The following is a 12,194-nucleotide window of genomic DNA, read 5'->3' as shown; positions in this document are numbered from 1 at the left end:
TAATTTGAAATGTTTTATAGCAATTCTGTCATATACGTCTAAACGTTCTTTTTCGTATGGTGAGCAATTTGAGAAGAAATCGTGACAATTACCTTAATTACTTTCCACACTGAAAATTTCAATTTCAAAACCGTGTAATTTAGAATGAATTTTACATTAGTAAAGTGCAACAACGTTTTACAAATGATTGCCCTTTCATTTTTGACAATGGTATCAAATTTAGCATTTAATTCATAATCATAGTAGTAGAGGCCCTCAATCGTCGATTAAGTTTCGTAAGGTCGATCCAAACATATTATTTAATAAATTAATATATACCGAAAATGATACTTTGTAGTGCATAATATTTGTACTTTTTACTTCAATCAATGATTCATTGATGATTGCCTTAATATCTGTTTACATTTAGATCTATGACTTAGGTAGATTTAGGTCAAATTGAAGTTACCGTTTAGCTTTTCATACTAACAAAACATTTGGTATGTGTACTGTAATTCGTATAAGGCGCACGATCAGCGCTACTACTGATATCTAGCGACGAATAGGAGCAACTAAGAACCAGATTCTCAGTATTTTTTCAGCCTTTACAGTGTACCAACGTCAATCGGAAAACATTAATTCCACAATAGCCCTTAAACATATATAAATAAAGTACGGATAGATCGAGTTAGTTGGTCAGGGAAGGCTGAATTAACGCCATAATCGGCTTGGGGAGTGGTGAAACCGGTAAAATTCCCGGTCATGTAGCGAGAGCACCGCCGGATATAGTGGAACGGGCAATCTAGCTAAGCATACTTACCTGGCGTCGGGGTTACCGTGATCACTAAGGCGGTTCCCCCAGGGCGAGGCCTTCCCATTGCACTTCGGCTTGGCTGACCTCTGCGAATATCCCAAATGCGGATATCTCGGGCGCGTAATTTTTGGTAGTCGGGACTGCGTACGCGCTATCCCGGTTCTAATTAAACTTTACGGAGTACCACAACGATGATGAACACCACATTTCAACATTAGTGACATGACTGGTGTGACGTCACGTAGGTTTAGAAAAACGTTTGTTTGAGGACGAAGATCTTGTGGAGATAGTGAGATGCTTTCTGGTGGTAGATTTAGAATGACCGTTAGTTAATGATTATTTGGAGATCGTGCGATGCGGTCTGGTGTGACACAAACATGGTGTGAACAATGGTACAAACACATACAGTACAACCAATTCAGACACACTACCCCTTCTCTCATCAAACTGACAAACAAAATCCTTCAAGAAACACTTAAACAAAATGAAATTGACGTATATACCTACAAATCACTTTAAAACAATTCTCCAACGCCCCTGAAACTATGCTGATCTACCAAAACACATAAACCTGAACACCCTCTAAGATCAATAATTTCATTTTTAAATTCCCCACATACAACATAACAAAATACCTAACCAATATATTTAACAACATCATAGATAACACATATAACGTCAAAGATTAATTTCATTTCATTAACAAAATTAATAATATTCCCATTCCCACACACTACTCTCTCATTTCCCTAAATGTTTCATCATTGTTCACAACCATGGGTAGCAACTTAGACCCGATATTTGCAGATATAATTATAACACATTTATTAAACAAAATTATACCACAACTTCCTTTTACATTATTCTTCCTCACTAAATACGTAAAGGACGTATTGACAGCAGTTCCCACAGATGAAATTCAAACTACTTTAGATCCTCCATAGATACAACAAGAAATTTAAAAAAAAAAAAACTAAAATAACTCCTTATAATTTTTATGTTAAAAAAACTAAAAGAAAATACAACTCGTCAAATGAAAATAGATTAATTAATAATAACAATAATCCTTTTTGAATTGAAAGACAAATTATTTCAAAAATGACCAAAGCGCCCACTCACAATATTTGTCGGAGCAGGGCACACATCAATGATCTCTTTTTCTTCTCTCGATGCGCTCTTGATCCTGACAAAATCTTCCCCTCTTGCAAAAAAAATAAAATTATCATATATATATATATAAACACACACACACACACACACACACACACACACACACACANATATATATATATACATAATGTCATAAACGCATGCACTCTTCTTCTTTGTCATGTGTTTTCTTGAAGATAACTCAGGACATCAAAGGATGTTGACTTCAGTGTAGCCTCTCATTCTCTTCTTCTTTTTTCTTCTTCTTCCTTCTTCTTCGAGATAGGCTCTAGGTTGGTATTCATGAATTTTATGCCGAGGTACACGTCCTGGAGTTCTCTTGAGCGACTTTTGCTAAGTGAATGGATTTAAAAAACCATTGGTTTTTGAGGTTGACGATCTCCATAAGCTGGGGGTCCGTGTAGCCCGTTCCGGTTTGTCGAGGAGCGATAGGCAGCGCAGACAATCCCATGTGATCCAGATGCTATTTACTCGGTTGAGAACGACATCCACACCAAAACACGCTCCCGATGACTGGTTTTCGTGGTCGGATTGACCAATTAATATCTTTCAATTAATTAAGGTTTTTGTAATACTACATCAAATTTATCAAACACAGACAAACTAATATACATCTCCATACCATTCATTCACGGCCTATCGCATAAATTAAACACATTTCTCTCTTATGATAACTTTAAAACAACTTTCAAAACCTACAAAACAATCTCGCAATTTTTCCAAAATTAAAGATCCCACACCAGTAACAAATGTCTGCCGTAATTACAAAATCAATTGTTTAAACTGTCCGGCAACATACATATTCCAATATCTTGATAAGATAGTAAAGCAACATATCTATGACTGCAAAAAACCTAAACAAAATTCTACAGCACTGGCTACCCACTATTTGGATCAACAAACACAATTTTGACTTCAAAAATCCAAACATATTACACAGAACTCAACAAACATAAACGTAACTTTTTAGAAATGGTTTACATTAACAAAAATAAACACAATAAAAATTACAGGACGGACACATGTAAACTCAGTCGTAGCTACGCTAATATCATTAATCAAATTCAATATCAACGAGTGATGTTTAGTGACCGTTAGTTAATGATTATTTGGAGATGCGGTCTGATGTGACGTGTTTTAAAAAACCATTTTCTTTATCGTGCCGTTTCGATCTTTATTGAGATCACCTTCAGGGCCTGGGATTTATAAAAATTGTTTAAAAATTTTACAAATACACGTAATGATGTGAAAAAATTCACATGCTACCCCTTCCACTGGCCCGGCAGATATACGTGCACGATAAAGAAAATGGTTTTTTAAAACCTACGTGACGTCACACCAGTCATGTCACTAATGTTGAAATGTGGTGTTCATCATCGTTGTGGTACTCCGTAAAGTTTAATTAGAACCGGGATAGCGCGTACGCAGTCCCGACTACCAAAAATTACGCGCCCGAGATATCCGCATTTGGGATATTCGCAGAGGTCAGCCAAGCCGAAGTGCAATGGGAAGGCCTCGCCCTGGGGGAACCGCCTTAGTGATCACGGTAACCCCGACGCCAGGTAAGTATGCTTAGCTAGATTGCCCGTTCCACTATATCCGGCGGTGCTCTCGCTACATGACCGGGAATTTTACCGGTTTCACCACTCCCCAAGCCGATTATGGCGTTAATTCAGCCTTCCCTGACCAACTAACTCGATCTATCCGTACTTTATTTATATATGTTTAAGGGCTATTGTGGAATTAATGTTTTCCGATTGACGTTGGTACACTGTAAAGGCTGAAAAAATACTGAGAATCTGGTTCTTAGTTGCTCCTATTCGTCGCTAGATATCAGTAGTAGCGCTGATCGTGCGCCTTATACGAATTACAGTACACATACCAAATGTTTTGTTAGTATGAAAAGCTAAACGGTAACTTCAATTTGACCTAAATCTACCTAAGTCATAGATCTAAATGTAAACAGATATTAAGGCAATCATCAATGAATCATTGATTGAAGTAAAAAGTACAAATATTATGCACTACAAAGTATCATTTTCGGTATATATTAATTTATTAAATAATATGTTTGGATCGACCTTACGAAACTTAATCGACGATTGAGGGCCTCTACTACTATGATTATGAATTAAATGCTAAATTTGATACCATTGTCAAAAATGAAAGGGCAATCATTTGTAAAACGTTGTTGCACTTTACTAATGTAAAATTCATTCTAAATTACACGGTTTTGAAATTGAAATTTTCAGTGTGGAAAGTAATTAAGGTAATTGTCACGATTTCTTCTCAAATTGCTCACCATACGAAAAAGAACGTTTAGACGTATATGACAGAATTGCTATAAAACATTTCAAATTAATTTTAGTTTTTCATTACTAACTTGTTTGTATATAAGTTAAATTTATTTTATCTAGAGTCAACACAATATTATTTTTCTTATTAGTTGTTGCTAGTTTGCTACTAAAAACTTGTACTACATATTTCAAATGTAACGTGAAGTTGTAGGTGGTTAATTAATTTTAGTTCTATCTACTTTATACGTTGATCCTACCCTTCCGACGTACAAAATTTGATCTTGACTGTTCTTAGAACCTCATACGTTACAAAGGGAGATTCGGCGTTAACTCCCCGAGGCAAAAGTGGCCAAGGCCAGTGCATCCCGTCGTAAAACTCCCACAAATACTCTATGAATTAGTTTTATGAGAAGCGCATTTCACGAATGAATATAATTATCAACTTTTTTTGGTCTCAACCAAAACCTTATTATTGAAAATAATTACCAAACGATCTCGTGTTTTTATTTTGTTGTTACCCATGTTTTTTTTTTCTCGTTCGATTGGACCGGACGGAGTGCGGACACAATATCAAATTTTCGCCCTGGGGAGTTAATGTGGAATCCGATCGGTTTTATATTTAGTTATTCAGATATCGAGAGATGCGGTCGGGTGTGATGTAGGTTTCTGAAAAACATTTTCTTTATCGTGCCAACGTTTCGATCTTTTATTGAGACCATCTTCAGGGCCTGGGATTTACAAACAATGTTTACATTTAACAATTACATTTAGGATGTGGAAAAGTGAATTTATACAATGCAAAATATATTTTATATTCAAACAAAGTATTTCTACTCACTCAGTGTTTGTCTTTTGTGTAATTGTGCCACCATCCTTGCGTGTCATGTTGAGAGTGCCTGTGAGATTGTGCGGTTTTATGTTTAGTTTTGAAGGGTCATTTCACTTCAAAGAAGCCGACGCCTTACACAAAATTGTCTTTTATAACCGACTAGGTCCTTCCCACCCGTTTTATATTGTTTCATTTTTTTTAAAGAACCACTCAGAAAGCGTACTCCCCACGCCTTCCCTGGTAAGGGAAAGCTGACGGTCATCGATGTTTTGGAAGTTCGCATTACTGAACTTCCAAAACTGCCTCACGCTCAGGGGAGAACGCCACGCTTCCTCATCGTGGTTTAAGGTATTCGACTGTTGTAGCCGGATTTTGTGAAGATCTACTACAGAAATGATCCTGTAGAAGTATGATCTTAATTGTACCCTGGGCACGACTTTCCGGTCTAATGGTGAAACGGCTCTCGGCCGACTGGGAAGTCGACGTCTCAAATCTAAAACAACTCCTTTTCACAAATTTTACATTTATCGACTTAAAGTCGAAATTAAAGAAGGATAGTTATGTTACATTTTCAAATCTTTGCAACGTTATGTACACAATTGTTATGGTAATGTAACACGATGTTTTAGTCAGAAGTAGTGTATAATAGAGAAAGCGCTACCTTACGGCAACTCTCCATTATTAATAGCACGTTGGCTCGGGGAAATGTACGTTAGATAGAGAAAATAATTCTGGGCCCCTTTTGTAGATAAATACATAATGCATCTATTAATTTGAGAATAATCGTTTTCTGTCTTGTTAATTGTTACGACAATTAGGGCGAAGAACAAATTTCATGAAGAACAAAGCAGCGTAGATCGATCTGGATTTTATTTCTTGCATATTTACTAATAACTAAAACTGATTAAAAGAAAACAATTTCCATGTAGAAAAATTAATTGTTGTTAAATTTTGATGGCCGTTGTTGTGTGAGGGATAAATGAGACTGATTCGTCGGCTTTACTACTAGTAATACAAATCAGCGTACAAATTGTTATATCGTTAGTATTATTACATTGAAGGACAAATCAGCCTAGATTGATTTGGGTTTTATCTTATCTAGATCTATCTATTATCTATCTTATTTTGTATTATTATTATTATATATTGCTGATTTGTATTACTAGTAGTAAAGCCGACGAATCAGATTCATTTATCCCTCACACAACAACGGCCATCAAAATTTAACAACAATTAATTTTTCTACATGGAAATTGTTTTCTTTATATGTTAGTTGTTTTAGTATTTCCACAATTTCCGATTCGTTCTAGTTTGGTAAAACTGACGTGGTATTTATGTATGAATTAATCGGATTCGTTAGAAACGAGTAAAAACTTTTTACTAAATTTGTACTGACTTTAACAAGCGTAATTTCTTACTTTAATTAATTTTTTTATTCATAAACAATCAGGTGAGCCGTTCCTGGAAGTACTGCAATACCAGATCAACCCGCGACAGAGTCGCAAGCCCCTAGCACTCCGTCATTTTCCAAAAATCAGTTTAATCTACTGGACTCCCTATGGAAGTCGTACCAGAGATTAAGCTGATAAGAACAGATACTACACTTTGATCTTAGCCAAAAGGCCGAGAAGCGATGGTAATAAAATCTTGAACCGCTCGGTTATACCCCACACCGATGATACGGCAGAACGGGAAGTTGATGCAACGTACATTCTTATTTATCAATTATCAATTATCAAAATAACAAATCTTTTTACTATTACGGTTTGACATGCGCTTTAAATTGAATGTAAATTCACCACCATCATCACAAGAGAGATGATATGGCAGTACGTATAAATTGTATCGCCCTTAAAGTTATATTATCATTTGGTACCGAAAATTCTACTTTTCCCGATGAACCACAATGTTGTACATGCCAAGAGTTAGACCACACTCTTTTCGTCTCGGCTGCGTCCGGGCAGCTCCAACTCAATGTCGCAATGAATTGTTTCATACACCAAACAACAGTACCATATACTCCAAATCAGAACGGAAAAATTGCAAGAGAAATGAGGATTGTGGAAGAAGCAGCCAGGGCAATGATGGCAAATGCCAAAATGGAAAATTTAATGGGCAGAAGATGTTAACTGTGCACTGTATATTTGACTGGAACAAGTTCAATAAAAGGAATAACTGCTTACGAAATATGGCTTCAATGTAAACCTGATATTAGACATCTTAGAAATTGTTTTTGTATACATACCAAAACAAAAAAGACTGAATTGGGATTACAAAGTCAAAAATGTATTTTCGTTGGCTATGGTCTAGAAAAAATTAGAGACAGAGTATTAGATCTTTGGTAAAGGAAGGAGAAGGGCAAAAAGTGAGAAACGGTGGTTTGCAGGTGAAAGGCTTGATATTGTAAACGAGCACAAGTATTTGGGACTTACAATATCCCCTCAGCTTTCCTATTCCAAGCATTTAAAAAAATGTCAGCCTGCAAATTCGCTATCAATGTATCCTGGAAAACAGTAATCAGAAGGGAGAATACACCTGTTAAATCTAAGTTGGTTTTGTTTGACACCTTCTTTAGGGTCATGGTATGTTATGCCGCGCAGGTGTGGGGTAAAAGTATTTGGATAGGTGGAAGCAATGAGAGGGTTTTTTTTTTGCGAAGAAAATATTTTTGGTGTCTCCAAATAATCCCGAATACGTAATAGCTCTGGAAATTAGTTTAAAACCATTATTTCTTTGTATTGAGTCTTCATTTTGACTACATTTTCAAAATATTAACTACTGGCGGATCTCGAGGCATATTACATTATAGATAAGAAGTTTTTTTGGTATAAGGAAATGATGGTCCATGTTCAGAAATATAATATGCAGGAGTTTGAATTAAATATGAAGTATAAGGATGGACCTAAGGTAAAGAAGAATTACTGTCTGAAAAGGAAAGGTCATAATACAATGTAAGCTTATTAAATAAAAGAGAACTGACGACATATCATAAACCTTATAAAGAACTGTCCATTGATGTGACCCGTAAGTGAATGTGTAATGACTAAAAACACCACTTCACAAGTGTAATTATGAAAGCAAGAGGGGAACTTCTGTCTTCCAATTTCTTCTTTTGCAGAAAACAAAAGCAGCAGAATTGCACTTTATGTAATTTAAATGAGGTCGAAGAAGCTTTCCATTTTATAGCAGTATGTCCAATATTAAGAGATTTACTGATGAGTATTTTAATCAAATTGTTTTACGCAAAGGGTCCATGACAAATGCATTGAATGGTGAAAACTAGGAATCACTATACACCAACAAAATATTAATTTCGGGAAATAAATAAATAAATTCGTGAATCAATAACATAGATTATTTAGATGTTTAAATAAAAAGATCACATACTAGAATAAATAAGTCCATTTTTTATAAGGTCAATTCGGGCTGATAAATGTCCATGCCAATGTTTATAGTTATTAAGTTCTATAAGATACATTGTATATTATCATTATTATATATTTTGTAAATTAGGTACATTAAATAAACAAATTATCTAGCTAACTATGTATTTGTAGATTGAATATTACAGCTATATTGAAATATAATGATATACTCTGATGGACAAAATTAATAACTCGCCATCCTTAAATTTTAATGTATTTAGGTTTATTCATATTTTGCATACCAAAAATAGGTTTGATTGAACAAATGAGACATTTATTTTATTACCTAATTCTAAAAAAAGTAAAGAAAAAAATAGAAAATTCAAAAACAAATAAAAATGTAAATAAAACTTTTATGTCCTCTTTAATACCAAGTATTTCCACCTGTGGCACAAATCACGTCCGTTAAGCGCCTTTGCATTTCTTGGACAAAGATTTCTGATAAAATTCTGAGGAATTCTTTCCCATTCATCACGAACAGCCGTTTCCAATTCTTCTAGAGTGTTAGAATCTGGGTTTCGCCGTCGTACTCGTTGCATAACTTGGTCCCAAATGTGTTTGATTGGGTTCAAATCTCGACTTCGAGCTGGCCACTCCAGCCACTCAATTCAGGTCACCTCATTCAGGTTGTCGTCCACAATATTCTTTATGGGCCCTGGCATTATCTCGCATTAGCAAGAATCTCTTACCCATGTGGGCGCAAATGGCATTACATTCTTCGATTATGTCTTGTAAATACTTCTGTGTTGTTAGAGATGTTCATAGCACAACAACCATTCGGTGCGGACATTCTAGGAAATGCCACCTCAGAACATCACTGACCCCACCATGGAATGCCAGCTCAACCATACAGCATTGGGTGTACTTTTATCCTGACTCCATATAAATTACGCCCATCTGAAGATTTAAGGCAAACCTACGGCTCATCTGCAAAGAGAACTCGCCCCAATCTTACAATGTCCAATTCTCGAATTGAAGCATGGCCGTTTTCTGAGCTGTGGTAAGAATAGGTCCACGAGCCGGGTGCCAGGCCCTTAGGATATTTTCATTGAGCTTTCTTCTTACAGTCCTACCGCAGAACACATTTTATGTTTCTGCGAAGGTCTATGTAGGTGTAGGTATGTATGTAGGCAACTAGGACAAGAAAAACAAATAAACCAAGGAACCACGGGCAAAGCTGTGGCGGCTAGTTAATAGCCTGAAGCTGGCCAGGGTGTTATTGGAGTTATTGGAGTTATTGGTAAGCGATTAACAGAGGAGCACAATAGATCTTTTTAGGTCGAGGTGCAGTAGGTTTTGTGGCCGCCTCTCTTATCCCTATTCCTACCTTATCGTACAGTCCTGGAGGAAATCAAAAATTTCGGTCTTGTCTCAACATATTTTGTATCACATTTCCCGTAATGCTGCAGATTTGTAGAGCCTGATGATGAATGAATCTGTCAACTCTCTTGTTTGTAGACCTAGGTCAACCTTTTGCTAGCCTTCTAGTGTGAAGCCCTGTTTCTTTGAATCGCCCTTCCTATTGTTTTCGACTTCGACTTCGCGCTGGCTGTATCCTTCCTCTAATAATGTTATGACCCTGACCTCAAACTCACTCAAAAGCCTGACTGGAGTCATTATAACAGGTTTAAGAATAAGAATAACCAATTAAAATCAACGAAGGAAAAAATTGATCTGAAAGAGATCTTTAGGCATGTCAGAATGAAAGTTCATAATGCCACTACTTTTTGTGCAAATGGGATTAATAAGTACAAAAGTAAACAAACCATTATTTGCATTTTATTATATTACTACCATACTATTGAAACATAGTATTTAATGTAGAAAGATAATGGATTTAATTTTAAACCAAATAAATTGAGTGGTGCGTTAAAATTGTCAATCAATGTTTTTTTTTAAATTTTTGATACCAATTATAAGTAAGTAGGGAAAACTGTTCTTTTTTATATATATTGATGACTAAAGAGGAGTCCATTGCCAATTTGCTGCAATCTATGTCTAATGTCGGAAATAGGAAATTAATTCTACTATGCAACATACAACGAGGGTGCTGGAACATTGGGATAGTATTTAGCGAGTCATTGAAATCTCATCAAGTCCCTGGTTTGGGGAGATTCTTCCTCTGTTCTTCTGCGATCTCGATTATTCCGATACTGACGTAAATGATCGCTCTTTCCTTTAATTTATTGCTCCAAACTGCTATCGACTGTGTGATTTATAAGAAAACCTTTGTACGCATTTTCAAGGTAGCAATAAATAATAATTTGGTAATATTTGTCCAAAGAAATTATACTGGAATTAATTACAGTTAGTGTTATAAAATTTTGAGCGTTTTATTTCTTACAGCCGACTCTATACAACAAATTATACTTTTTTGTTGTTTCTAAATTAAAGTGAAATAACTTGAAATACAAGGATTAAAATAATATTTAACGTTTTATAATGTTTCGTTTAATCTATTTTCATAATTAGGATTGTTTCTTTTTTTATTTTTTATTTTTCAAAATTTTACATATAGTTTATAAACAACGAAGATCTAAACACAGAATTCCTTTGCCCGACAATTATTTAAGACTTTTTTGTATGTAAATGATATAAAATACAATGTTTTTAAAAGACAATTAACAAAGACTGGGTTTAGAAATGACCAAGCGAATAACACAGATAAATTTATTTAATTTCGGTTTTTTACAAATTACAAAACAATACTGCCGATCACAACGTTAACTAAGCGTAATTGTAACGATTCAAGTTTCATTTCAATAGTTTTTTTTCAATAATATCTGCAAACATTTGCCTGGTTAAATTATTATTAACTTTATATATATATATATATATATATAGACAGGTAATAAAAGTCAAATTTATATATATTTATATATTATCTTAAGTATACCGATAGATTTTACAACCATTTACTATTTACAAATTACCACAGGCCATGAGCTTATTACATTGTGACGCATTTCATTCTATTTTAGTAAATCCGATTGAAACGCTTATATTCACATACAAATATAATTTTTCCGTATCAATATAATGTACATTTTTTATTATACATGTATGATATATATTATATAATAAGAGTTAACGACAATAAATAATGCAATCGATCACTGAGATTTTTGTTTACCTATTTTAATATTAATTTATTTACAAAATATTTACAATGTGGCTGAATCATCAAAGTAATCATCATTGGGCTCATAAATGATGTGTACTTTGGTAAGATCACAGCATTCGGACATTGAATAGGCCAAACTACTTTTCTCTGCTCTTAACGACTAACGATTAGAAAAATATTTAGAAACGAAATCCGCGTATTTACAAACAATGTACATCACATTAGACCTGTACTCCCCGAAAGAAACCTAATCTTGGATTAAGTATAAACGCTTGAAAATATAAGAGGGTTCGTTAATGTGTAGTTATGTACAAGGGTGAGAGAGAAAGCGTCTCAGTCGGTCAGCAAGGTGTGCAATTAATGCTACAACTGCACGTCACTTGTTAGCGGCCCGTTGCCGACTAAAGATGAATTTATTTTCACCTCGGTGCAGTTGTTGTTGCTCGGCTCTGCAAGAGTCTGCGTCGACTTGCTCACCAAAATCGGCTTCGGACGAAAAGAGATCCCTTCGGCTTTCAACTCCATGTCTGAGGCTCCTCTACCTGCAACAAATCGA

The 12,194-nt window shown here is 35.1% G+C and overlaps 1 protein-coding gene and 4 non-coding genes across 5 annotated transcripts in view; 1 reads left to right on the top strand and 4 right to left on the bottom strand.

The window, feature by feature from the left end:
* The first annotated feature begins 791 nt into the window (after window positions 1–791).
* On the top strand, window positions 792–953 carry LOC112127444. Its single transcript, XR_002910574.1, has one exon. It is a non-coding gene; the product is annotated as a U1 spliceosomal RNA (small nuclear RNA).
* A 2,418-nt stretch (window positions 954–3,371) lies between these two features.
* On the bottom strand, window positions 3,372–3,533 carry LOC112127442. Its single transcript, XR_002910572.1, has one exon. It is a non-coding gene; the product is annotated as a U1 spliceosomal RNA (small nuclear RNA).
* A 1,761-nt stretch (window positions 3,534–5,294) lies between these two features.
* On the bottom strand, window positions 5,295–5,506 carry LOC112127447. The gene has a single exon (XR_002910577.1). It is a non-coding gene; the product is annotated as a small nucleolar RNA U3 (small nucleolar RNA).
* A 1,028-nt stretch (window positions 5,507–6,534) lies between these two features.
* On the bottom strand, window positions 6,535–6,724 carry LOC112127446. Its single transcript, XR_002910576.1, has one exon. It is a non-coding gene; the product is annotated as a U2 spliceosomal RNA (small nuclear RNA).
* Window positions 6,725–10,982: 4,258 nt separating this feature from the next.
* Window positions 10,983–12,194, bottom strand: part of LOC106669560 (metabotropic glutamate receptor 2-like) — a 383,790-nt gene continuing 382,578 nt past the window's right edge. The window contains exon 16 of the mRNA XM_014399104.2: window positions 10,983–12,180. Coding sequence (XP_014254590.2) covers window positions 12,002–12,180 — 179 coding nt within the window. The 3' untranslated portion in view covers window positions 10,983–12,001. The remainder of the gene's footprint in view (window positions 12,181–12,194) is intronic.

The sequence above is a fragment of the Cimex lectularius genome, unplaced genomic scaffold, assembly GCF_000648675.2.
Source record: "Cimex lectularius strain Harlan isolate CLEC.00 unplaced genomic scaffold, Clec_2.1 scaffold163, whole genome shotgun sequence".
Lineage (NCBI taxonomy): Eukaryota > Metazoa > Arthropoda > Insecta > Hemiptera > Cimicidae > Cimex > Cimex lectularius.
Note: the sequence above shows the minus strand (reverse complement) of the source record. Positions and strands in the feature narration are given on the sequence as shown.